The sequence below is a fragment of the Mobula birostris genome, chromosome 7 (assembly GCF_030028105.1).
Source record: "Mobula birostris isolate sMobBir1 chromosome 7, sMobBir1.hap1, whole genome shotgun sequence".
NCBI classification, from domain to species: domain Eukaryota; kingdom Metazoa; phylum Chordata; class Chondrichthyes; order Myliobatiformes; family Myliobatidae; genus Mobula; species Mobula birostris.
The window spans coordinates 157,473,931-157,497,859 of record NC_092376.1 but is presented as its reverse complement, the minus strand read 5'-3'; the positions used below and the strand labels follow the sequence as shown (position 1 = coordinate 157,497,859).

Below are 23,929 nucleotides of genomic sequence, written 5' to 3'. Positions count from 1 at the left end.
TTTTACCGTGCCAATAGTCTGCTCTTTATCAAATTACGGTATTGCTTTGCACTGTTGCAACTACATGTTATAATTATGATGTTCTGTCAGTTTTAGTCTTGGTTTGTCCTGTGTTTCTGTGATATCTTTTTGGAGGAATATTGTATCATTTTTTAATGCATGCATTTCTAAATGACAATAAACGAGGACTGAGTGTCCTCATAATCTAAAAATCTCCTCTGCACCCTTTCTATGTGCTGCATTTTTCTATGAATCTATGGCTCTAAATACATGTCAGACAATAAATATCTTGTTTGGAATTTCTCAGCTGGACAAAATCATCATTATGTGCCATGTCAGTTGGGGACAATATCACAGTAGTTCTAGAACAATGTACCAGCAATTTCAATCGTGATTGACCCTTGTACCTTATGGAGTGGAAGAAAGAGCAATCTTACTTTCATAAACACCAGAGATCCTTGCAGATGCTAGAAATCTTGAACGATTAACATGAAATGCTGGAGGAACTCAGCAGGTCAAGGAACATCTACGCAGGGGAATAAAACAGTCAATGTTTCAAGCCGAGACCCTTCATTGGGCATAAGGGAAGGAAAGGGAGGGGCATAAGCCAGAATAAGATGGCGAGAGGAATGGAGGTGATAGGTGAGGTGCTGGGAGGTAACAGGTGGAAGAAGTAAAGGTCTGAAGAAGGAAGCTACTGGGAGGACATTGGACCTGGGAGAAAGGGAAGGTAAGTGGGGCATCAGAAAGGAGAAGGGGTGTGAGAGGAAGCAATGGGAAATGGGAAAAGAGAGAAGGGGAGGGGGAGAAATTACTGGAAGCTAGGGAAATTGATGTCCATGCTATCAGATTGTTGGCTACTCACCTGAACTCTTGGTCTCCCCAACATTTTATCCTGGTTTTTGTTCCCTTCCTTTCCAGTCCTGATGAAGGGGTTCAGCCCGAAATGTCCAAAAATTTCCTCCCTCTGTAGATGCTGACTGACCTGCTGAGTTCCTCTGGCATTTTGTTGCTCAATCTTACCTTCAGATCGTCTGGTAATTCCAAAGGACATCTGGGAACGACAACACCACAGGATTGACTGCAATCAATTTATTTTGTATGGATACAGACGCAAAATCCAACACCTAACATATTTCTAAATTAAAATAAATACCTTTGGTAGCTCAATGAAGTAGATTTATTTATTGTGCGGAAAATTTAAATATATTTTATTAGTTTCGTTGAACATCCTGTCAAACTTCAGTACAAAGGGTTAATGATTTCCAGTGACGCCTAGCAAACGTTTCAAAGCTTTGATTTCTCTCACTTTTCCCCGCCGATCATCTGACCGACATTAAAGTCATATGACTGTTTTCTGTAGCGTAATAATGGAGAGAATCCCGCAGAAAATAAAGACTGTCGCTTAAGGGGGTAAGATGTTAACTGATTCTGACGGTGACTTTTGTACACACATCATGACCTATTAAAAATACAGACTTAAAGTTTGGTCTAGGTGATTGTACGATAAGAGATCGGTTAATGAAGGTCCGAGGAGTAATCCTTAATATGAGGAGAATGGTGATTCATTTTTCAGATCCTAATTGGAGTGAATATTGTTTTGCTGTAACAAACAAATCGGCTGCCGTTTCATTGCTCTGGTATCCTCCCGGTCTTCGTGTTTGGCCTTGATTGCATTTATTTAATGTGCTCACCGCTTGTGAACTGACTCTACCGCGTTATCGGCGTTGTTTAATGCAGTGATTCGCACTATAAAATATATTGTTCACGCACTGAGTTGTTCAGGAGTATTTCAGATCCGCTTAACACTGTGATTGGCTCTTGTGAGGCGCGTCTAGCAATAGGAAGAATTCTTAATCTGCTGCGCACAAGCATTTAGGATTCCATATTACCCCGAAATTAATTTCGTTTTGACTGTGGGTGACTGGTGAGAGGAAGATAGGTTCACTTTGTCATTATGGTTTTTCTTTTCGGCAATGTCCACGGATGTTTATGCTCCCCTTTCGCTTTGCGTTCAGTTACACTTCGATTTGTACAATTCATTGCACGGTCCGTTTTATTGCAGCGCCCGAGTTGCATATTCGGCATTGGTGCTAAGAGCTTCAATGTTGCCAGTGTGCAGTATGACTGCAGTGACTGCCCTGGGTTGCGAGTTTACCCACGGAGAGCCGGTATACCTCCAATATTACGAATATAGGACAGGCAGGGATGCGAATCCAGCAGTCCAGTTCATGCACTTGTTGCCTGCTGTTGTGGTCGTCGACTGAGCGAAACATGCTGGTGCACACGTTTTGGATTGCACCGAAGGAAGGAAATGGACGGGTGGGTACGGCGGGGGTTGGGAAATCAAATGGTAACGTACAATTACCACCTGTTTAGAAATAAGTTCAGAGAGCGGGTTGGCCCCTCACAGGAGCCGATGAGAGAAGTAGTATGTTTACTTGTGTCGCTTTCGAACTTGCAGAACACGAATGCTCCATTTGTCCTGACGAAGGGTCTCGGCCTGAAACGTCGACTGCACCTCTTCCTACAGATGCTGCCTGGCCTGCTGCGTTCACCAGCAACTTTGATGTGTGTTGCTCCATTTGTCCCTGCCTTGTTTTTGCTTCAAGCCGGTAGCCACAGCCCTGTTTAAAAAAGAAAGGTTTTAAATATTTCAGGTAATCAGTTGGAGCTCTGACTTTGTACCAGATCCGAGAACCTGCAGCCCTGTCTTTTCTCCTTTTAGATTGTATTCTCGTTGTTTATTTCTTATTTAACTAATGTAGACTTGTTGCTAGCAGGAATTTTTTTGCATAATTGTACAGATGGGCAAGTATTTGGTTGTTTCAAATCAGTTCTAAGCATTCAGAGCCTACTTTTGTAATTTGTTTTAGATCAATTCAGTTTTATTTTAAGATTGAAATACCCAGAGCTTGTCTAGAATTTTGTGTTTTCTTGTAAGAACTAATTTAGAGGAAAAACTGCTAGTTTCTGTTAGTTTTTCTTCAATCTTGAACGCAGTTACAGGTTTTTAGAATCGGAGAGATTCAGCACAGAAAATAGGCCCTCTGACCTACGGAGAACATAGAAACATAGTCCTAGAAACATAGGAAACCTACAGCGCAATACAGGCCCTTCGGCCCACAAAGCTGTGCCGAACACGTCCTTACCTGAGAAATTACCTAGGGTTACCCATAGCCCTCTTTCTTTATGAGCTCCATGTACCTGTCCAGAAGTCTCTTAAAAGACCCTATCGTATCTGCCTCCACCACTGTTGCCGGCAGCCCATTCCATGCTCTCACCACTCTCTGCGTTTTAAAAAAAAACAACTTACCCCTGATATCTCCTCTGTACATACTTCCAAGCACCTTAAAACTGTGCCCTCTTGTGCTAGCCATTTCTGCTCTGGGGAAAAAGCCTCTGATTTTCCACATAATCAATGTCTCTCATCATCTTACACCTCTGTCAGGTCACCTGTCATCCTCTGTCGCTCCAAGGAAAAAACGCCGAGTTCACTTAACATATTCTCATAAGGCATGCTCCCCAATCCAGGCAACATCCTTGTAAATCTACTCTGCATCCTATGTATGATTTCATAGAACATAGAACATAGAATAGTACAGCACAGTACAGGCCCTTCGGCCCACAATATTGTGCTGACCCTCAAACCCTGCCTCCCATATAAACTCCCACCTTAGATTCCTCCATATACCTGTCTAGTAGTCTCTTAAACTTCACTAGTGTATCTGCCTCCACCACTGACTCAGGCAGTGCATTCCACGCACCAACCACTCTCTGAGTAAAAAACCTTCCTCAAATACCCCCCTTGAACTTCCCACCCCTTACCTTAAAGCCATGTCCTCTTGTATTGAGCAGTGGTGTCCTGGGGAAGAGGTCTTGTACACCTCTATCACATCTCCTCTCATCCTCCTTCTCTCCAAAGAGTAAAGCCCTAGCTCCCTTAATCTCTGATCATAATGCATACTTTCTAAACCAGGCAGCATCCTGGTAAATCTCCTCTGTACCCTTTCCAATGCTTCCACATCCTTCCTATAGTGAGGTGACCAGAACTGGACACAGTACTCCAAGTGTGGCCTAACCAGAGTTTTATAGAGCTGCATCATTACATAGCGACTCTTAAACTCTATCCCTCGACTTATGAAAGCTAACACCCCATAAGCTTTCTTAACTACCCTATCCACCTGTGAGGCAACTTTCAGGGATTGGTGGACATGTACCCCGAGATCCCTCTGCTCCTCCACACTACCAAGTATCCTGCCATTTACTTTGTACTCTGCCTTGGAGTTTGTCCTTTCAAAGTGTACCACCTCACAGTTCTCCGAGTTGAACTCCATCTGCCACTTCTCAGCCCACTTCTGCATCCTATCAATGTCTCTCTGCAATCTTTGACAATCCTCTACACTATCTACAACACCACCAACCTTTGTGTCGTCTGCAAACTTGCCAACCCACCCTTCTACCCCCACATCCAGGTCGTTAATAATATTCCACATCCTTCCTGTAGTGAGGCGACCAGAACTGAGCATAGTACTCCATGTGGTGTCAGACCAGGGTCCTATATAGCTGCAACATTACCTCTCGGCTCCTAAACTTAATCTTACACTTGATGAAGGCCAATGCACCGTATGCTTTCTTAACCACAAAGTCAACCTGCACAGAATCCTTGAGTGTCCTATGGACTTGGACCCCAAGATCCCTGTGATCCTCCACACTGCCGAGATTTGACCATCGGCTATCCATTTACACCAGTGGTCCCCAACCACTGGGCTGCAAAGCCTGTGCTACCGGGCCACGAGGAAACGATGTGAGTCAGCTGCACCTTTCCTCATTCCCTGTTACGCCCACTGTTGAACTTTAACGTACGCGAGGTCATCAGTGACCCAAGACGAATGTTTCTGGTGAATCTTCCATGTCAGCACGGGAAAAAGATCAACTCCTCGAGCTTGTAAATGATGGTGGGCTGAAAAGTATGTTTGACATAACATCTCTGCCGGCATTCTGGATCAAAGTCAAGGCTGAATATCCTGAGATAGCCACGGATGCACTGAAAACGTTGCTTCCATTTCCAACATCATATCGCTGCGAAGCGGAGTTTTCTGCAATGAATGCAATGAAAACTAAATTGCGGAATAGACTGGACATAAGGAACCCCCTTCGAGTATCGCTGTCTCCCATCACCCCTCGATGGGACCGTCTTGTTGCCGGAAAACAAGCCCAGGGCTCTCACTGGTTCGGTGATGTTGGTGTGTTGCAATGATTTTATATGTTCATATTAGGAAAATATGCGCTGCGTGTTTAATATCCAAACGTTACTTAAAATGTTATGATGCTATTGACTTATAGCTGACTTATAATCCAGTTGTCCCCAATCTCCGGGCCGCAAAGAATGCAGTGGTACAGCAGTAGTCGGAACGCACCCAGCACATCTTTAAGAAAAAAGCCGAAGTAAACAAGCTAATTGATTAGGTGCCACCCGGCACGTAAATGTTGGCCCAGATCAGAGGTAATTGCCGTTTGTGTCATCTCTGATCTGGGCTGAGACTTATGTGCTGGGCAGCACCTAACTAATTAGCTTGTTTACTTCGTCTTTTTTCTTAAAGATGTGCTGGGTGCATTCCAACCACCGCTGTACCGCTGCATTCTTCGTGGCAATGTATCGGCTCGCGGACCGGAGGTTTGGGACCACTGTTATAATTGACTTATCACTATATTCATGCGAGCAAAATATGCGCTGTGTGTTTAATATTAAATTCATTAGATAAACCCCTTTAGAAACGAAATTGAGTGTATTAGCCACTTGTAAGTGGCTTATAGTTGACTTATCACCTATATTCTGGTCGTGTTTAACACCCCGCCTCCCCCCCCCCCCGGGTTGGCCGGTCCACAAGAATATTGTCAATATTAAACCGGTCTGCGGTGCAAAAAGATTGGGGACCCCTGATTTACACAAATCCTTCATGAATCCAAATTTTTATTCTAACAGTTTTGTTATTCCCCACCCACCTCGTCCCCAGTCCATCACTTGGCTGCATGCAGTTGACCCTCTAAACTCCACATCACTAGGATGTAGTAGCACTCTGGCGCACCTGGGAGATATGCTTGGTCACTGACAATGTGCAGATTTCACTCAGATGGCACCCGAGGCCAGGGATGAGCTCGGGTCTTTGGCTGTGTGAGGCAGTGGCTCTGATAGCTGTGCCACAGTGCTGCCTAGTTTGTGATGTTATTTTGTAAGGTGGCCAGATTCCTGAATCTGAAAAGACTGGCTTAAGCACTGCCCGACCTGCAGTTTAAACAGAAATCACGTGTCCCTTGTGGCCTGCCTCCTTTCAACATCTCCAGGAGGACCAGAACCTTTGGAGGCTTATGTGCCTCAAAAGACCTGGAGAGCTACTTTGGATGGAGTCAGGGCCTTGTGCTTTGACTTGTGGGAGGGTCTCCCATGCCAGACACGTCAAAGGGTAGGGACCAGACTAAGAGTGGTTCACCAGCCCCCCAGGTTCAGAAGTTCAGTTCACGGCAAACAACCCTGAATGGTCAAAAAAGGTTGTAACGGAACAGCAATGAAGAATACTTTTATAGCTGCCCTAAACACCAGCAATGCAACAGGCAGGAACTAACTAACTACTCCTATCAACATACTGACTACTCTTGAATGTTGCTTTTTGGCAGAAAGTGATTTGATCTTTGCTGCTCCTCAATTCTTCAAGAAAACAGCAATGAAATTGGTTATATTGGAGAACAACACCAAAGCCAGTGAATGGGCTGCAAAATATATCCGGAATCGGATCGTCCAATTCAACCCTGGTCCAGGCAGATATTTCACCTTGGGGCTGCCAACGGGTAAGCTGGAAAAAAATAATGTGAACGGAGTTTGTTTTTCTAAATTATTTAGTATTGTAATTGGGTGTTGAGGTAAATGTTCACAGCAGCAAAACCAAGAGACTGCTGGAAATACAAAATAAAAACAGAACCATGGAAACATTCAACAAGGCGACAGCATCTTTGGGGAGAGAAACAGATGGTCTATCAAAGCTGAGAAATGTTAGAAATCAAACATATCTTGTGCTGGGCAAAGGGAGTGAGATCAAGGGGAGGAATCCAAGCGAGATTGAATTACATCAGTAAGGCCAGCTGAGGATGAGTGGGGAAAGTTTTTGTTACTTACCTCTCTTGTTGGCATAGCCAATGTTTGTACTTGTCATTCTTGGACATCACCCGATCACTAACATTCCCTTTTTTCTCCACATCCCTCCCGCTTTGCAATTTCCAGCTATTCCTAGCTCTGATGCAAGTTTATCAACCTAAAATAATTAAGTTTGTTTCCCCCTTCATGGATGTTGCCTCTATAAGTGGATATTTCTTGTATTTTTTATTTTCATTTCAAATGTTCAAAAATATACTTTAACATACCCTGGATGAAAAAACAAACATAGACTTTTCTGAATGTTGACAACTTATTGGATTATGTTATTTTGTGGTGTCATGGTGACATTCCTGCTGTTATCTGTTACCATAAATTCTTGGAGCTGAGATAGATACTCCCTTCTCTTTGCTGCTTGAAGCAGCTTTAAGAAGTTGTACAAGTGTTTTAAGACTCCTGTTCGTACTTCATTGGGATCTTTAAAAAAGCATTAAAAATGGGAACCAAATCTGCTGCGGTCAACTAATCTCCAAGATGACTGCCAACTCATGAATGGAGAATGCAGGAGTCCTTTGAACTTTCCAGTACATATCTGAAGCCAGTGTCTCATATGTATTTTTCAGGCAATGCCAGTTTTGCCTGCCTTAAGTGAACGCCACACCAGGGAGACTATAGGAGCAGTGCTTTGCAATCTCTGTATCAACCGTCTGGGTACGTGAAGGATCAGTCATTGAAAGATATTAATCTAGCAATGCTTGTGAAACAACATCCTGAATTTTAGATTTCTTATCATCATCATCAAAACTGCTTTGCCTTCTACATGAACTACCTTGGATGAACTGAAGTCTTGTCTTCCAGATTCGTCTCAAAATAGGTGAATACACGATCATCTGGTACCATTGTTGAAAAGGGCGATGCATTCGGTGATTGGTTGACATGCATTGGATCACTAACACAATCTTCCTCAACGATAGCTGAAGTTTCAGCCATTAAAGGCACATTGTCCTGGTCAATATTTGTGGTATCAACTGCAGCGGATTCTGTTTGTGACTGTGTCTGGTTAGACAGTGGCCCTACAGATTTTTCATCCTTTAATTCAAGATTTGAAGCTTGCAGTGCAGCAGTTAGAGCATCCACTTGTGCTTTTACATCTGGGTCACCTATGTGTGGTTCCAAGTTTTCCAATATTTCTTCCAGTTCTTTTGTGATTGCTGTGCTAAAGCTTGAACAGTTTCAGTGGTGCTTCAGCTTGTATTGGATCTTTGCTTTCTTGCTTATCTGGATATTTCAGTGCCTCCAGTTCCAAGTCAAGGTCCTCAACATTCGCCAGGCTGACAGGGTCTGGGAGAACAGAAAGCTGACGACGTACACCAAGGTTGCAGTCTGCAGGGCCTGCATTCTCAGCACACCGCTTTATGGCAGCGAGACCTGGAGCCTCTACTCCAAACAAGAGCGGTGTCTCAACACCTTCCACCTTCGCAGCCTGAGACGCATCCTGGACATCACGTGGACTGACCGAGTCACCAACAATGAGGTCCTGGCCCGCGCCCAGTTACCCAGCCCCTTCACCCTGCTCCAACAACGCTGTCTCCACTGGCTGGGCCACGTGCACCGCGTGTCAGATGGGAGGATCCCGAAAGACCTGCTGTATGGGGATCTGGCCTCCGGCAAGAGAGCACAAGGACTCTCTTCATCTTCATTTCAAAGGTGTCTGCAAAAGAAACATGAAATCACTGAACATGAACGTCGAGAAGTGGGAGGACATTGCAAGCGATCGCTCTCACTGGAGGCTGGAACTACGCAGAGGTCTAAAAAGAGGAGAAGAGAAGCTGAGGCTTGCTGCTGAAGAAGAGCGCATTCGCTGAAAAAAAACAGCACCAAAACAACACTGGAGGACAGCGTCTTCAAATGCAGTCGCTGCAGCCGAGACTGTCACTCCCCTGTGGGCCTCCAGAGCCACAACAGACGCTGCTGTACCAACGCAGACTGAAGCAAGACTTTCCAGGCGCAGATCCATGGTCTCGTGAGACATAATGGATGCCACTGGTCATGGTGACATTATAATTATCTTGTATTCAGGAAATCCTGGTTGGTTTTGAAGGGATCGTAGATGGCAGTGCAGGAGTCTAGGACCAGAGGGCACAGCCTCAGAATAGAAATGCATCTTTTTAGAACAGAGATGAGGGAGAATTTCTTTAGCCAGACGGTAGTGAATCTGTGGAATTCATTTCCATAAATGGCTTAGTCGCTGGTGTATTTAAAACAGTGGTTGACAGGTTCTTGATTAGTATGGGTGTCAAAGATTAGAAGAGAAGGCAGGAGAAGGAGGGATAATAAATCAGCTATGATGGAATGGCAGAGCAGACCAAATGGCATGGATCTGCTCCTGTATCTTATGGTCGATTGAGGTCAAATCATTAAATGTATTTAGAAAGAGACAAGTATATTAATACTGCAGGAATCAAAGAATACAGTGACATGGGAAGAGGGTATTGATCCATCATGATCTTGTTGAATGGCAGAGCAAAGCCTACCATGATGGTGTCTTTGTTTAAAATGGATGTGTGTTCAGATGTTTGTAATCTGTTTGTAGCCAGTTGCCATTGAAGACTACATTTTCTGCCATTAAGAGACACAAGAGATTCTGCAGATGCTGGAAATCTTGAGTACCACACACACAAAGCTGGAGGATTCCCGCTGCTGACTGCAGGGATCTTGTACGTTCTCCCCGTGACCATATGTGTTTCCTCCCACAGTCCAAAGGTGTACTGGCTGGTAGGTTAATTGGCCGATATAAATTGTCCCATGATTAGGCTAGGGCTAAATCGGGAGTTGCTGGGCAGTGTGGCTCAGAGGGCCAGATGGGCCTATTCTGAACTGTACCCCTATGGCCATCTCCCTCAATAATAAGTATACCATTTTGGATGTTGTGGAGAATTTAGAGAGAATTTGGAGAGCTAGGCAGAAAGTTGAAAAGCAGGACCTCCAGGTTAGTAATTTCTGGATTGCTACCTGTGCCACGTGCCAGTGAAGGTGGGAACAGGATGATTTGGCAGATAAATGCCAGGCAGAGAAGCTGGTGCAGGGGCAGGGCTTCAGGCTCTTGGATCCCTTCTGGGGGAGGTATGAGCTTTGCAAAGAGACATGTTGCATCTGAGCCCAAGAGGAACCAACATCCTCGCAGGCAAGTTTGTTAGAGCTTTTCGGGAAGGTTTAAGCTAATTGGGCAGGGGATGGGAACTGGAGTGAAGGGACTCAGGATAGGACGGAGGGTAAAAGAGAAAAGATAGTATGCAGTCAGACTGTCAGGAATGGGAGGCAGATGATAGGACAGAATTGCAGCCAGCAGGGTGAGTATCAGTGCATTAGGGATGCAGAATCAAACGGTTGCAAATACAGTACTCAACGTGTTATATTTCAGTGCACAGATTGTAAGAAATAAGGTAGAAGATCTTGATGCACTTTTACAGATTATCAAGTGTGATGTTGTGGCCATCACTGAATCCTGCTGAAGGATGGTTATAGTTGGGAGATGAATGTCCAAGGTTTCATGTTGTATTGGAGAGATAGGAAGGTAGGCAGAGGGTGTGGTGTGGCATTGCTTGTAAACAATGGTATATAATCAATAGGGATTGGAAGATGCTGAATCCTTGTGGGTTCAGATAAGAAACTGCAAGGTTAAAAGGACCCTGATGGCAGTTAAAAACAGCCCTCCCAACAGTAGCTGGGATGTGGACTACAGCTTACAATGAGAAATAGGAAAGGCATGTCAAAAGGGCAATATTATAGTCATGAGAGATTTTAACAATCAGGTCAATTGGGAAAATCAGTAAGTAATGGATCTCAAGAGAAAGAGAGTTTGTTGAATGTGTATGAGGTGGTTTTTCAGAGCAGTTTGTTGAGCCTACTAGGGAATCAGCTATACTGTATTGGCTGTTATGTACAGAACAAGAGGTGATTCGTGAGCTTAAGGTAAAGGAACTCTTAGGAGGCAGTAATCACAATATGGTTGATTTCAACTTGAAATTTGATAGGGAGAAAGTAAAGTCTGATGTAGCAGTATTTCAGTGGAGTAAAGGAAATTACAGTGGAATGAAAAAAGAGTTGGCCAAAGTAAGTTGGAAGGGGATGCTGGCAGGGATGATAGCAGAGCAACAATGGCTTGAGTTTCTGGGAAAAATGAGGAAGGTGCAGTATAGATGTATTCCAAAAATGAAGAAATACTTAAATGGCAAAATAGTACATCTGGTAGCTGACAAGGGAAGTGAAAGCTTATGTAAAAGCAAAAGAGAAGGTATACAACAAGGCAAAAATTAGCAGTCTAATAGAGGATTGGGAAGCTTTTAATAACTTACAGAGTAACTAAAAGAATCATTAGGAGAAAAAAGCTGAAATATAAAAGCAATTAGCAAACAATATCAAAATGGATAGTAAACATTTTTCCAAGTTTTTTTAAAAAAAGATGTGAGTGGATATAGGACTGCTAGAAAATGAGGCTGGAGAAATAATAACGGGACAAGAAGATGGCAGATGAACTAAATGAGTATTTTGCATAAGTTTTCACTATGGAAGACACTAACAGTGTGCCAGATGTTGAAGGGTGTTGAAGGAAGAGAAGTGAGTTACAGTTACTACTACAAAGAAGAAGGTGCTCAAAAAGTTGAAAGACCTAAGGGTCCATAGGTCATCTGGACCAGGTGAACTGCACTTTAGGGTTCAGAAGGAAGTAGCAGTAGAGGTTGCGGAGGTATTAGTAATGATCTTTCAAAAATCATTGGACTCTGGCATGGTTCCAGTGGACTAGAAAATTGCAAATGTCACTCCACTCTTTAAGAAAGGAGGAAGGCAGCAGAAATGAAATTATAGACTAGTTAGCCTGACCTCAGTGGTTGGGAAGATGTTACAGTCAATTGTTAAGGATAAGGTTATGGAGTACTTGGTGACACTGGGCAAGATAGGACAAAGTCAGCATGGTTTCCTTAACGGAAAATCTTGCCTGATGAACCTATTGGAATTCTTTGAGGAGATTACAAGTAGGATAGATAAAGGGGACGTAGTGGATGATGTATATTTGGACTTTCAGAAGGCCTTTGACAGGGTGCCACACATAAGGTCAAGTTAGGAAAAAGGGAAGTACAATGAGATTCAGGTGTGCTTGTTCATCAGTCACTGAAAGTAAGCATGCAGGTACAGCAGGCAGTGAAGAAAGCTAATGGCATGCTGGCCTTCATAACAAGGGGAATTGAGTATAGGAGCAAAGAGGTCCTTCTGCAGTTGAACAGGGCCCTGGTGAGACCACACCTGGAATATTGTGTACAGTTTTGGTCTCCAAATTTGAGGAAGGACATTCTAGCTATTGAGGGAGTGCAGCGTAGGTTCACGAGGTTAATTCCCGGGATGGCGGGACTGTCATATGTTGAAAGATTGGAGCAACTGGGGTTGTATACACTGGAATTTAGAAGGCTGAGAGGGGATCTGATTGAAACATATAAGGTTATTAAAGGAAACATGTTCCCGATGTTGGGGGAGTCCAGAACCAGAGGCCACAGTTTAAGAATAAGGGGTAGACAATTTAGAACGGAGTTGAGGAAAAACTTTTTCACACAGAGGGTTGTGGTTCTGTGGAATGCTCTGCCTCAGAAGGCAGTGGAGGCCAATTCTCTGGATTCTTTCAAAAACGGAGTTAGATAGAGCTCTTAAAGATAGTGGAGTGACGGGATATAGGGAGGAACAGGGTACTGATTGTGGATGATCAGCCATGATCACAGTGAATGGTGGTGCGGGCTTGAAGGGCTGAATGGCCTACTCCTGCACCTATTGTCTGTTGAGGCTGCTAACCAAGTTCAGAGCCCACGGTATTACGGGAAAGTTACTGGCATGGTTAGAACATTGGCTGATTGGTAGGAAGCAGCGAGTTGGAATAAAAGGATCCTTTTCAGGTTGGCTCTCAGTGACTAATGGTGTTCTGCAGGGGCTGGTGTTGAGACCACTTCTTTTTATGCTGTATATCAATGATTTAGATGATGGAATAGATGGTTTTGTTGCTACGTTTGCATATGATATAAAGATTGGTAGAGGGGCAGGTAGTGTTGAGGAAACAGTCTGCAGAGGGACTTAGATTAGGAGAATGGACAAGAAAGTGGCAAATCAAATGCAGTATTGAAAAATGCACATTTATGCACTTGGTAGTAGAAATAAATGTACAGACTATTTTCTAAATGGGGAGAAAATAAAAAAAATGTGAAATGCAAAGGGATTTGGGAGTCCTTGTGCAGAACACCCTGAAGGTTGACTTGCAGGTAGAGTTGGTGGCGAGGGAGGCAAATGCAACATTAGCATGCGTTTAAGAGGTCTAGAATAGAGCAGGGATGTGATGCTGAGGCTTTATCAGGCACTGGTGAGGTCTCACCTTGAGTATTATGAACAATTTTGGGCTACTCATCCAAGAAAGGATGTGCTGGCATTGGAGAGTGTTCAGAGGATGTTCACAAGGATGATTCCAGGAATGAAAGAGTTATCAAAAGAGGAACACTTGATGGTTCTGGGCCTGATGGAATTTAGAAGGATGAGTGCCAGGCTGTAGATGTTACCGAAAGGAAAGAGAGGGAGGCAAAAGAGGTGGGGGCGTGGCACTGCTGATTAGAGATAGTGTCACGGCTGCAGAAAAGGAGGAAGTCATGGAGGGATTGTCTACTGAGTCTCTGTGGGTGAAAGTTAGAAAGAGGAAGGGGTCAAAAACTCTACTGGGTGTTTTTTTTTTATATAGACCACCCAATAGTAACAGGGACACCGGGGAGCAGATAGGGAGACAGATTCTGGAAAGGTTTAATAATAACAAGGTTGTTGTGGTGGGAGATTTAAGTTTCCTAAATATTGATTGGTATCTCCCTAGAGCAAGGGGCTTAGATGGGGTGGAGTTTGTTAGGTGTGTTCAGGAAGGTTTCCTGACACAATATGTAGATAAGCCTACAAGAGGAGAGGCTGTACTTGATCTTGTGTTTGGAAGTGAACCTGGTCAGGTGTCAGGTCTCTCAGTGGGAGAGCATTTTGGAGATAGTGATCACAATTCTATCTCCTTTACCATAGCATTGGAGAGGGATAGGACTAGACTAGTTAGGAAGGCGTTGATTTGGAGTCAGGAGAAATATGAAGCTATCAGGCAGGAACTTGGAAGCATAAATTGGGAACAGATGTTCTCAGGGAAATGTACAGCAGAAATGTAGCAAATGTTCAGGGGATATTTGCGTGGCATTATGCATAGGGACATTCCAGTGAGACAGGGAAAGGATGGTAGGGTATGGAAACCATGGGGTACAAAGGCTATTGTAAATCTAGTCAAGAGGAAAAGAAGAGCTTACGAAAGGTTCAAAAAACTAGGAAATGATAGAGATCTAGAAGATTATAAGGCTAGCAGGAAGGAGCTTAAGAATGAAGTTAGAGCCAGAACGGGCCATGAGATGACCTTGGCAAGCAGGATTAAAGAAAACCTCAAGGCATTCTACAAGTATGTGAAGAGCAAGAGGATAAGACGTGAGAGAATAGGACCAATCAAGTGTGACAGTAGTAAAGTGTGTATGGAACCAGAGGAGATACCAGATGTACTTAATGAATACTTTGCTTCAGTATTCACTATGGAAAAGGATCTTAGTGATTGTAGGGATGATTTACAGCGGATTGAAAAGCTTGAACATATATACCAGTCGTCCCCAATCATAGGGCCGCAAAGCATATGCTACCGGGCCGCGAGGAAACGATATGATTTGGCGATATGAAACGATATGAGTCAGCTACACCTTTCCTCATTCCCTGTCACATACTGTTGAACTTGAAATAACCTACCAAATCATACCAAATAACACATAAAACCTAAAATAACACTAACATATAGTAATGGCAGGAATGATATGATAAATACACAGCCTGTATAAAGTAGAAATAATGTATGTACGGTGTAGTTTCACTTAACAGAATTGGGAAGATTACCCCAAAACCGATTTGTAGGGAAAAAAAATCAGCACGTACACGCATGCGCACACAGGTGCCTGTGCAAGGCTTCACGGTCATGGTAGTCTTTCTCTGGGTAAACACAAGTGTCTCGTATTAGACTGCTACTTTTGTCCCTTATTTGGGAGTGAGAAAATTGGCAACCCTACTTGAACACCCCCCCCCTCCCCCCCCCACCACCACCGGGTCGGCCGGTCCGCAAGAAAATTATCAATATTAATCTGGTCCATGGTGCAAAATATGTTGGGGACCCCTGATATATACATTAAGAAAGAGGATATGCTGGAGCGTTTGGAAAGCATCAAGTTGGATAAGTCTCTGGGACCGGATGAGATGTACCCCAGGCTACCCTGGGAGGCGAGGGAGGAGATGATAATGATCTTTGCATCATCAATGAGGACGGGAGAGGTTCCGGAGGATTGGAGGGTTGCAGATGTTGTTCCCTTATTCAAAAAAGGGTGTAGAGATAGCCCAGGAAATTATAGACCAGTGAGTCTTACTTCAGTGGTTGGTAAGTTGATGGAGAAGATCCTGAGAGGCAGGATTTATGAACATTTGGAGAGGCATATTATGATTAGGACTAGTCAGCGTGGCTTTGTCAAAGACAGGTCATGCCTTACGAGCCTGATTGAATTTTTTGAGGATGTGACTAAACACACTGATGAAGGTAGAGCAGTAGATGTAGTATATATGGATTTCAGCAAGGCATTTGATAAGGTACCCCATGCCGGGCTTATTGAAAAAGTAAGGCAGCATGGAATCCATGGTGACCTTGCTTTGTGGATCCAGAACTGGCTTGCTAACAGAAGGCAAAGAGTGGTTGTAGACGGGTCATATTCTGCATGGAGTCGGTGACCAGTGCTGTGCCTCAGGGACTTGTTCTAGGACCCCTTCTCTTCATGATTTTTATAAATGACCTGGATGAGGAATTGGAGGGATGGGTTATTAAATTTACTGATGACACAAAGGTTGGGGATGTTGTGAATAGTGCGGAGGGCTGTCAGAGGTTACAGCGGGACATCGATAGGATGCAAAACTGGACTGAGAAATGGCAAATGGAGTTCAACCTAGATAGATGTGAGGTGGTTCATTTTGGTAGGTGAAATCTGATGGCAGAATATAATATTAATGGTAAGACTCTTGGCAGTGTGGAGGATCAGGGGGATCTTGGGGTCCGAGTCCATAGGACACTGAAAGGTGCTGCACAAGTTAACTCTGTGGTTAAGAAAACATGTGGTGCATTGGCCTTCATCAACCGTGGGATTGAGTTTAAGAGCCGAGAGGTAATGTTTTACAGCTATTGGACCCTGGTCAGACCCCACTTGGAGTAATGTGCTCAGTTCTGGTCACCTCACTATAGGATGGATGTGGAAACTATAGAAAGAGCGCAGAGGAGATTTACAAGTATGTTGCCTGGATTAGGGAGCATGCCTTATGAGAACAGGTTGAGTGAGCTCGGCCTTTTCTCCTTGCAGTGTCGGAAGATAAGAGGTGACTTGATAGAGGTGTATAAGATGATGAGAGGCATTGATAGTCAAGGGCTTTTTCCCAGGGTGAGATGGCTACCACGAGAGGGCATAGTTTTAAGGTACTTGGTAGTAGATACAGAGGAGATGTCAGGGGTAGGTTTTTTACGCAGAGGGTGGTGAGCGCGTGGAATGGGCTGCTGGCAACGGTGGTGGAGATGGATACGATAGGGTCTTTTAAGAGACTCCTGGATAGGTACATGGAGCTTAGAAAAATAGAGGGCTATGGGTAACCTTTGGTAATTTCTAAAATAAGTACATGTTTGGCACAGCATTGTGGGCCGAAGGGCCTGTACTGTGCTGTTGGTTTTCGATGTTCTGTGGGGGGGTGGGGGGGGGATGTCATTGAAACCTTTCGCATGTTGAATGGCCTAGACAGAGATGTGGAAAGCATGTTTCCCATGGTGGGGACATGTAGGATAAAGGCCTCAAAGGTACACGTCATACATTTTAACGTCGTGAACCAGCAAGTTGTTTGGTATGTCTCCCCACTCGCTGTGAAATGGCGACGCCTCTTTCCCCTTATTAGGGAGAGAGAGAGAGAGAGCCTGTGGTATGTTGAATACTGGGTAAATGAGCAGTCTTTGAGGTACTCCAAGCCTATGTCTTTTCTGTTGCTTTATTCACGCTTGAGTGCTCGGTGGCCGGTGCTGATGCTCTTTTTTTTTGCCGGTGGGGGGAGGGGGGGTCGTTGCTTGCTGCCGCTTACATGTGGGAGGGAGGGATACAATACACATTCTGAAGTGCTTCGCAACCATCCACAAAAAACAGAGGAGTGCCCCCAAAGAATGAATTGACAGTTAAATATTAGAACCCCAAAGACCACCCCAGCTTCCCTCCCTCCCGCACGTAAGCGGCAGCAAGCAACGACCCCCCTCTCCTCACCGGCAAAAAAAAAGAGCATCAACACCGGCCACCGAGCACTCAAGCATGAATAAAGCAACAGAAAAGACACAGGCTTGGAGTACCTCAAAGACTGCTCATTTACCCAGTATTCAAAATACCACAGGCTCTCTCTCTCTCCCTAATAAGGGAAAAGCGGCGTCGCCATTTCACAGCGAGTGGGGAGACATACCAAACAATTTGCTGGTTCACGACATTAAAAGGCCATTGCATCGAGCTCTGTGCCCAAAGATCTCGGGTCTCTGGGCACACAGCCCTAGATCTTCCATCTCCCATGACGCACCGATCTCCTGCCTGGATCTTCGACTCCCCCCACCCCCACCGTCTTCTCAGCCACGAAATCTCAAACCCACCAAGGCGAGCGAAGCCCTTAAGCGGCGCCCTTGGCGTGCCGAATAACGGCCAGTTGTGAAACCCCGAGAGTGGGTCCCATTCCCGCAAAGAACCATAGTCAGCATGTAACTCCAGGTCAGGGTCTTCAAAAGAACCCTGAAAGGGAAAAATAGAGATACTAAAGATGGAAATAGAGCTGTTTCCGAAGATGCAAGCAAAGGAATCGCCATTAGGCCCCATTGATTCTCCTAAGCTCCTCCTCCAAGAGGGCACAGCCTCAGGATAGAGGAGCATTTAAAAGAGATACGCGGAGAAAATTATTTAGCCGGAGGGTGGTGAATTTGTGGAATTTGTTACCATAGGCAGCCGTGGATGCCAGGTCGTTGGATGTATTTAAGGCAGAGATGGGTTGGTTCTTGATTGGACACAGCATCAAAGGTTAGGGAGAGAAGGCTGGAGAGTGGGACTGAGGAGGGGAAAAGGGATCAGACATGGTTGAACGGCAGAGCAGACTCGATGGGCTAAATATCCTAATTCTGCTCCTATGCTTTATGGTCTTAATCAATCAATAACTACCTAGCTCAGCAACTCAAGTACTATCTCTAGAGAGAATAAATAGTCACTGTTTTGGCTGAGGCCCATCATCAGTCTTGGTGAAGGGTTTCAGCCTGAAATGTCAACTGCTTGATTTTCTGCAGTTCCTCCTCCGTCAAAAATCAACAGATGATACCTTGTTGAGAAGGTACATAGATACACAATATTCTTTTGAGCATAGTAATATATATTTGATTATTCTTCTCAGCCTCCTGTTCCCTATCTCTCTACCACTTGAAATAGTAGGAAATATTGTAAATTTTAATGTGAAAAATAAAAGGAATTGATGTCTATAAAGCTTATAATTTTTTAAATAAATTTTCCTTGGCTTTCTGTAGTGCATGAATAAACTTTTCCACTCTAAATTGATCCTGGAAGAACAATGCTAAACTAGACCAGATGGGTTCTTGTATTATTCAGTCTAAAAAATGCATTTCAAGTTCAAATTTATTTGTCATTTAATCCATACACATGCACACAGCATCCCTCTGGATCCAAGTTACAGTCACACATAGCATTAACAGTAATAATATTAGCACAAGTCCTGGAGTGGCATGGCCTGAAGTCTGATGGTGCACAGGATGCTGCCTTGAAGCCACGTCTCTGCAAAAGCAAGCAGCTCCTCATCTCCCAGGGAGCCAGCCTCCAATGCACCATGAATTCCAGTGCACCCGCCATGCCTCTGTTCACTCCCGTACCTCCTCTGGTGCTGCCCCCTCTGGATGGCTGTAACAGGCTATGCTGGCATGAGGGCCTGGTCCTCAGGCACATGTTCCAGTATGCCCACCACACTTTTGTTCGCTCCCATTCTGAACTGAAGTAATGACTTGTACCTTCATTCAGTTTTTGAAGTAGCTGAGTGATGTGAGCAGATGGGAAAATTAGTATTGCAGCTTAAAATCAATCGAAGATAAGATACCGAAACAGGAGTAGGCCGTCCATTCCTACTCTGCCATTTAATAAGATCACGGCTGGTCTTTTCTGTCAACACTTCTTTTCTTGCAGTAACTCCATGTTCTGCTTGTTGCTCTGTGACATTTACTCCACTCTCCTTGGCACTGAGGCTGAAGCTGTCACCTGCTCCAGCTGCTCCAGGCTTCACATCTGCGAGCTTCGCAACAATTTGCCCTGCTGTGTGACGAGCTGAGGCTGAGGCTGAGGCTGAGGCTATGGGCCTGCTCCGGCTCTATGGACTTACTTTTGTTCTGAATGCCGTTGCTTGTTTTTATTGTTTGCCTGATTTGTTGTTTTTTCCTCCCCCTGTGCATTGGGTATTGGTCCTTTTTTAATTGGGTTCTTTCGGGCTTCTTGCTTTGTGGCTGCCTGTATGGAAATAAATCTTAAGGTTGTATAATTTATACATACTTCGATAATACATTTACTTTGAACCTTGAATGTACTAACACTAATTCCCTTAAAAGCTGAAAATCTATCCATCACTCTGAGTACTTGGTAACTGAGCATCCACAGCTCTCCTGACTAAAGAATGTTGAGGATTCACTGACCAGTGTGTGAAGAAATTTTATCCTTTCTATCTTGAAAGGCAGATTCTTTATCTTGTGGAGGTGGTCTAGACATTTGAGGCCGCATCTACCCTGACAAGACTAGTGAGAACTTTTCAAATAGATGGCTTAAGCCTGGACAGAGTTTGAGAGATGTGAAGAAGATTCAGTTTCTTGAGTCCTGATGAAGGGTCCCGGCCCGAAACGTCGACTGTACCTCTTCCTATAGATGCTGCCTGGCCTGCTGCGTTCACCAGCATTTTTTGTGTGTGTTGCTTGAAGTTCCAGCATCTGCAGATTTCTTGAAGTCTCGGTTTCTTCACAGTGGAATGGTATAGAGGAGAGTGAAGGCTGACGAGAACATGATATCAATAGTGTTGTGAACTTGTGTAGCAACCTGTCTCTTGGCTTTTGGGGTTTCTATGGTGCTTATGAAGTTAAGTTTCTCATTAGCACGTCACTATTATTCCCTCGTTAGAACTACTCCTTTTAGGTTGTCATCTGGTGTTAGAACATACTTCAGAAAATAAAAAGTAAATGAAGTTTAATGTTGAAGAAGGAACATATGTTTTGTAAAGACTAGATCAATATTGCTGCCAATAAGAGCTGCTAGTCTTAAAACTGTCATTTCTGATTTATTGCACCTAATTAAAGATAAGTGTTGGTGCTTTCATTAAGCAGAATAGAAGAAGATAGATATATGTTATACTGAAATAATTTTTAATGCCTTTTAAACAATTAAAATAGCATGCAACCATCTTTAATATCTTTGCAGGAAGCACTCCATTGGGAAGCTATAACAAGTTAATTGAATATTATAAGAATGGAGACCTATCCTTCAGATATGTGAAAACATTCAACATGGATGAGTACGTAGGTAGGTGTGCTGTAGTACAACGTTTCAGTTTGATATATGAAACAGATTATGACTGATCTGAATATCTGCCAGGGATTCAGTAACTTGGCACTACTCTGCATATCTCACTGCACTGATGCAATTAACTTAGAAAGGAATTTTAATATTACTGAGTCATCCGTTCTGGTTTTATTTAAAAAAAATTACACAGGATGTCTTGAGTCATTTATTTTTAGAAATAGTACCATAGGAAGGAGAAATAGGAGGTGGTGATTCAGACTCTAATGTCTGCCCGGCCTTTCACAATCAGATTTATTATACTGACCTAGCTCGTGAAATTTGATGTTTTCTGGCAACAGTACAGTGTTAAGACATTAAAAATTACCTTAGTTACAATAAAAAAATAAATCGTGCAAAAGAGGAATAGTGAGCTATTTTTCGTGAGCTCATGAACTGCTCAGAAATGTGACGGCAGAGGGGAAGAGACTCTTCCTTAAACATTGCGTGTGTGTGTTCAGGCTCCTGTACCTCCTCACCAATAGTAGTAATGAGAATAGGGCAATGGATATGGGAGCAATGAGAGGAAGAGATTTTAAAAAAGGAGTAAGTAGCGATAAGTTGTAACCTATAGTTCTTCTTCTATAAACTAATAAGGTCAGTTTTTCACTGTAGTAAGCCAGATGAGAATTTGCTGTATAGGTTCTAGTGATGAGTGGAGTTGCCTGCTACTCTTGTGTAGATTTCTTTGTACTCATTTACTTGAATGGCTTCCATTATTTTAGAGTTAGTAAATCCCAGTCTGCGGGTCCACAAGCAATCTGCTGGAGGATCTCAGTGGGTCAGTGGGTCACGCAGCATCTGTGTGGACTGGGGGAAGGAATTGTAGACATTGGTTCCAATATGGCTCCAGATTGCAGGCAACATGTTCCTTGGTGATTGGTCACTCAGAATTATCTTGCAGTGCCTCAGCTTTATAAAATATAGCAGATAAGGGTAGGAGTAAACCATATAGTCCCTTGAGCCTGCTTCATCAGTTGTTAAGGTTGTGAATGAATGTCGGTCGTGTAACCTTTTCTCAGGGTGGAAATGATTAATACCAGGAGGCATTATTATGAGGTGATTGGTGGAAAGCATATGGGGGATGTCCAAGGTATGTTCTTTACACAGAGTGGTGGTTCATGGTACACCCTGTAGGGCGTGGTGGTAGAGGCAGACGCATTAGGGGCATTTAAGAAACTTATGTAGGCACATGAATGATAGAAAAATGGAGGGTTATGTAGGAGGGAAGGGCTTGATTGATCTTGGAGTAGGTTAAAAGGTCAGCACATCATTGGCCTAAGTGCCTTTACTGTGTCGTAATGCTCTGTGTTCTGTAATCTATTGCCTTTGTTTACCTTGTTTTCATTAAGGAAGATCGGTTTGCTAAAAGTGTACACAATAAGATGATCATATTCATTACTTCTACAGTTGGAGTCCGGTCTTTATCATCAGCAGTTACATTCATTGACTTGTACGTTGCTTCACTTGCAGGTCTTCCGAAGGGTCATCCTGAAAGCTTTCACTCTTTCATGTGGAATAATTTCTTTAAGCACGTGGATATCCTGGCAGAAAATACGCATATTCTGGATGGAAATGCTCCAGATCTGGAGACCGAGTGCAATGCTTTTGAGGAGAAAATTAAGGAGGCAGGAGGAATTGAGCTGTTTGTTGGCGGTACTGTGCATTGATCTAAATAGAACAAACACATGTATCCTGTAGCTAGTGTGCCTAAATAACTGTTGGCTCTAATTTTCTGTGTTACTTTTGATTTGGAGGTGTTCTTATGACAGTCAAAGGGAGAACGTCTGTATTGGCAAAATTGCACACATTCCCACTGAATGTACACTATGCAAACCTCAGAAAATAATTGAATGCAATAAAACTACGAGATAACAAACTTAGTTCATCTGTATTTAAGAAAGAAGACAGAGACCACACAGGTATTTATAGATCAGTTCATTTCAATATGGTTGAGGAAAGTTTGATTTGGACTTCGGAATCAAAAACACCATTTCTAAATTTTCATGTGAGGTTATTGGGCAGAGAGTCAGGTTTTAGAAAGAATGACAATGCCCATGCTGTTAAACTTGTATTGATGGTCAAATCATTTTGAACAATTATGATTTGGTGAAGAAAAAATAAGGAGGTCACAGATTTCTGGGAATTGAAGTGGACGAGGGGAACAAAGCATCTTGGTCTATAAATACATTCTATGGGTATTAATGCTATTGGAAAAGCATACAAAAATAATGGTTTATTTCTAGATTTGGAAAGAAAAGAAACCATACTAAACATGATTGGAAACCTTTGTTAGACCATATTGGAGGTAACAAGCACTGTCCAAGTCACAAATATCAGAAAGGTTGAAGGGACACTGGAAGGAATGTCAAAATAAAAAATAGCTGTAGTGGCCATAAATATAATCCGTTGACAATTATAAAAAAAAACAAAGAGTTTGATCTTCATTTTTTGAAAAGCAAGTATCTATTTTAAAATTACAAAAAGCTTTCAAAGTTCAAAGTACATTTATTATCATAACCTTGAGATTCGTCTCTTTATGGGCAACCATAAGACACAGAACCCCAGTAGAACCCATTTAAAAAAAATACTGTCAAACACCCAGTGTACAGAAAAAATAAATCATGAAAACAATAAAAGTAAGCAAATAACATTCAGAACTGAAGTTCACAGAAGTGAGTCAAAGCCACAAACCGGTCACAGCCAATCCAGTAGCCCATTAGGTACAGGCCACAGCCTCAGTGTGCAGTGCAGAGACGAGTTAACCTTGCCAACAGCGAGCTGAATACCGGCCTGTCCTTTGCCTCTGGCCCCAACACTCGTACCTTTTCAGCCTGGTCTGGCACTTAAATTGGTCAAACCTCAGGTTGTTCCTCACTCACGGAACTGGGCCCTGCTGCTTCGATGCACTCTTGGGTCTGGGGCTTACCACTTTGATTCAGCCAATACACAACATTTCCAATTGGGCCCAGTGCTTAAATCAGTTAAACTGCAGGTCAAACCTCGC

At 43.4% G+C, this 23,929-nt stretch overlaps 1 protein-coding gene across 2 annotated transcripts in view; it reads left to right on the top strand.

The window, feature by feature from the left end:
* The first annotated feature begins 1,326 nt into the window (after positions 1-1,326).
* The window catches only part of LOC140200522 (glucosamine-6-phosphate deaminase 1-like), a 42,294-nt gene continuing 19,691 nt past the window's right edge, over positions 1,327-23,929 (top strand). The window contains exons 1-4 of one of the 2 annotated variants that reach the window (XM_072263986.1): positions 1,327-1,413; positions 6,676-6,846; positions 20,785-20,886; positions 22,396-22,578. In XM_072263986.1, the coding sequence (XP_072120087.1) occupies positions 6,723-6,846; positions 20,785-20,886; positions 22,396-22,578 (409 nt within the window). In that variant the 5' untranslated portion in view covers positions 1,327-1,413; positions 6,676-6,722. Of the gene's footprint in view, positions 1,414-2,446; positions 2,661-6,675; positions 6,847-20,784; positions 20,887-22,395; positions 22,579-23,929 lie in introns of those variants that run through there. The other variant, XM_072263987.1, reaches the window with a different exon arrangement.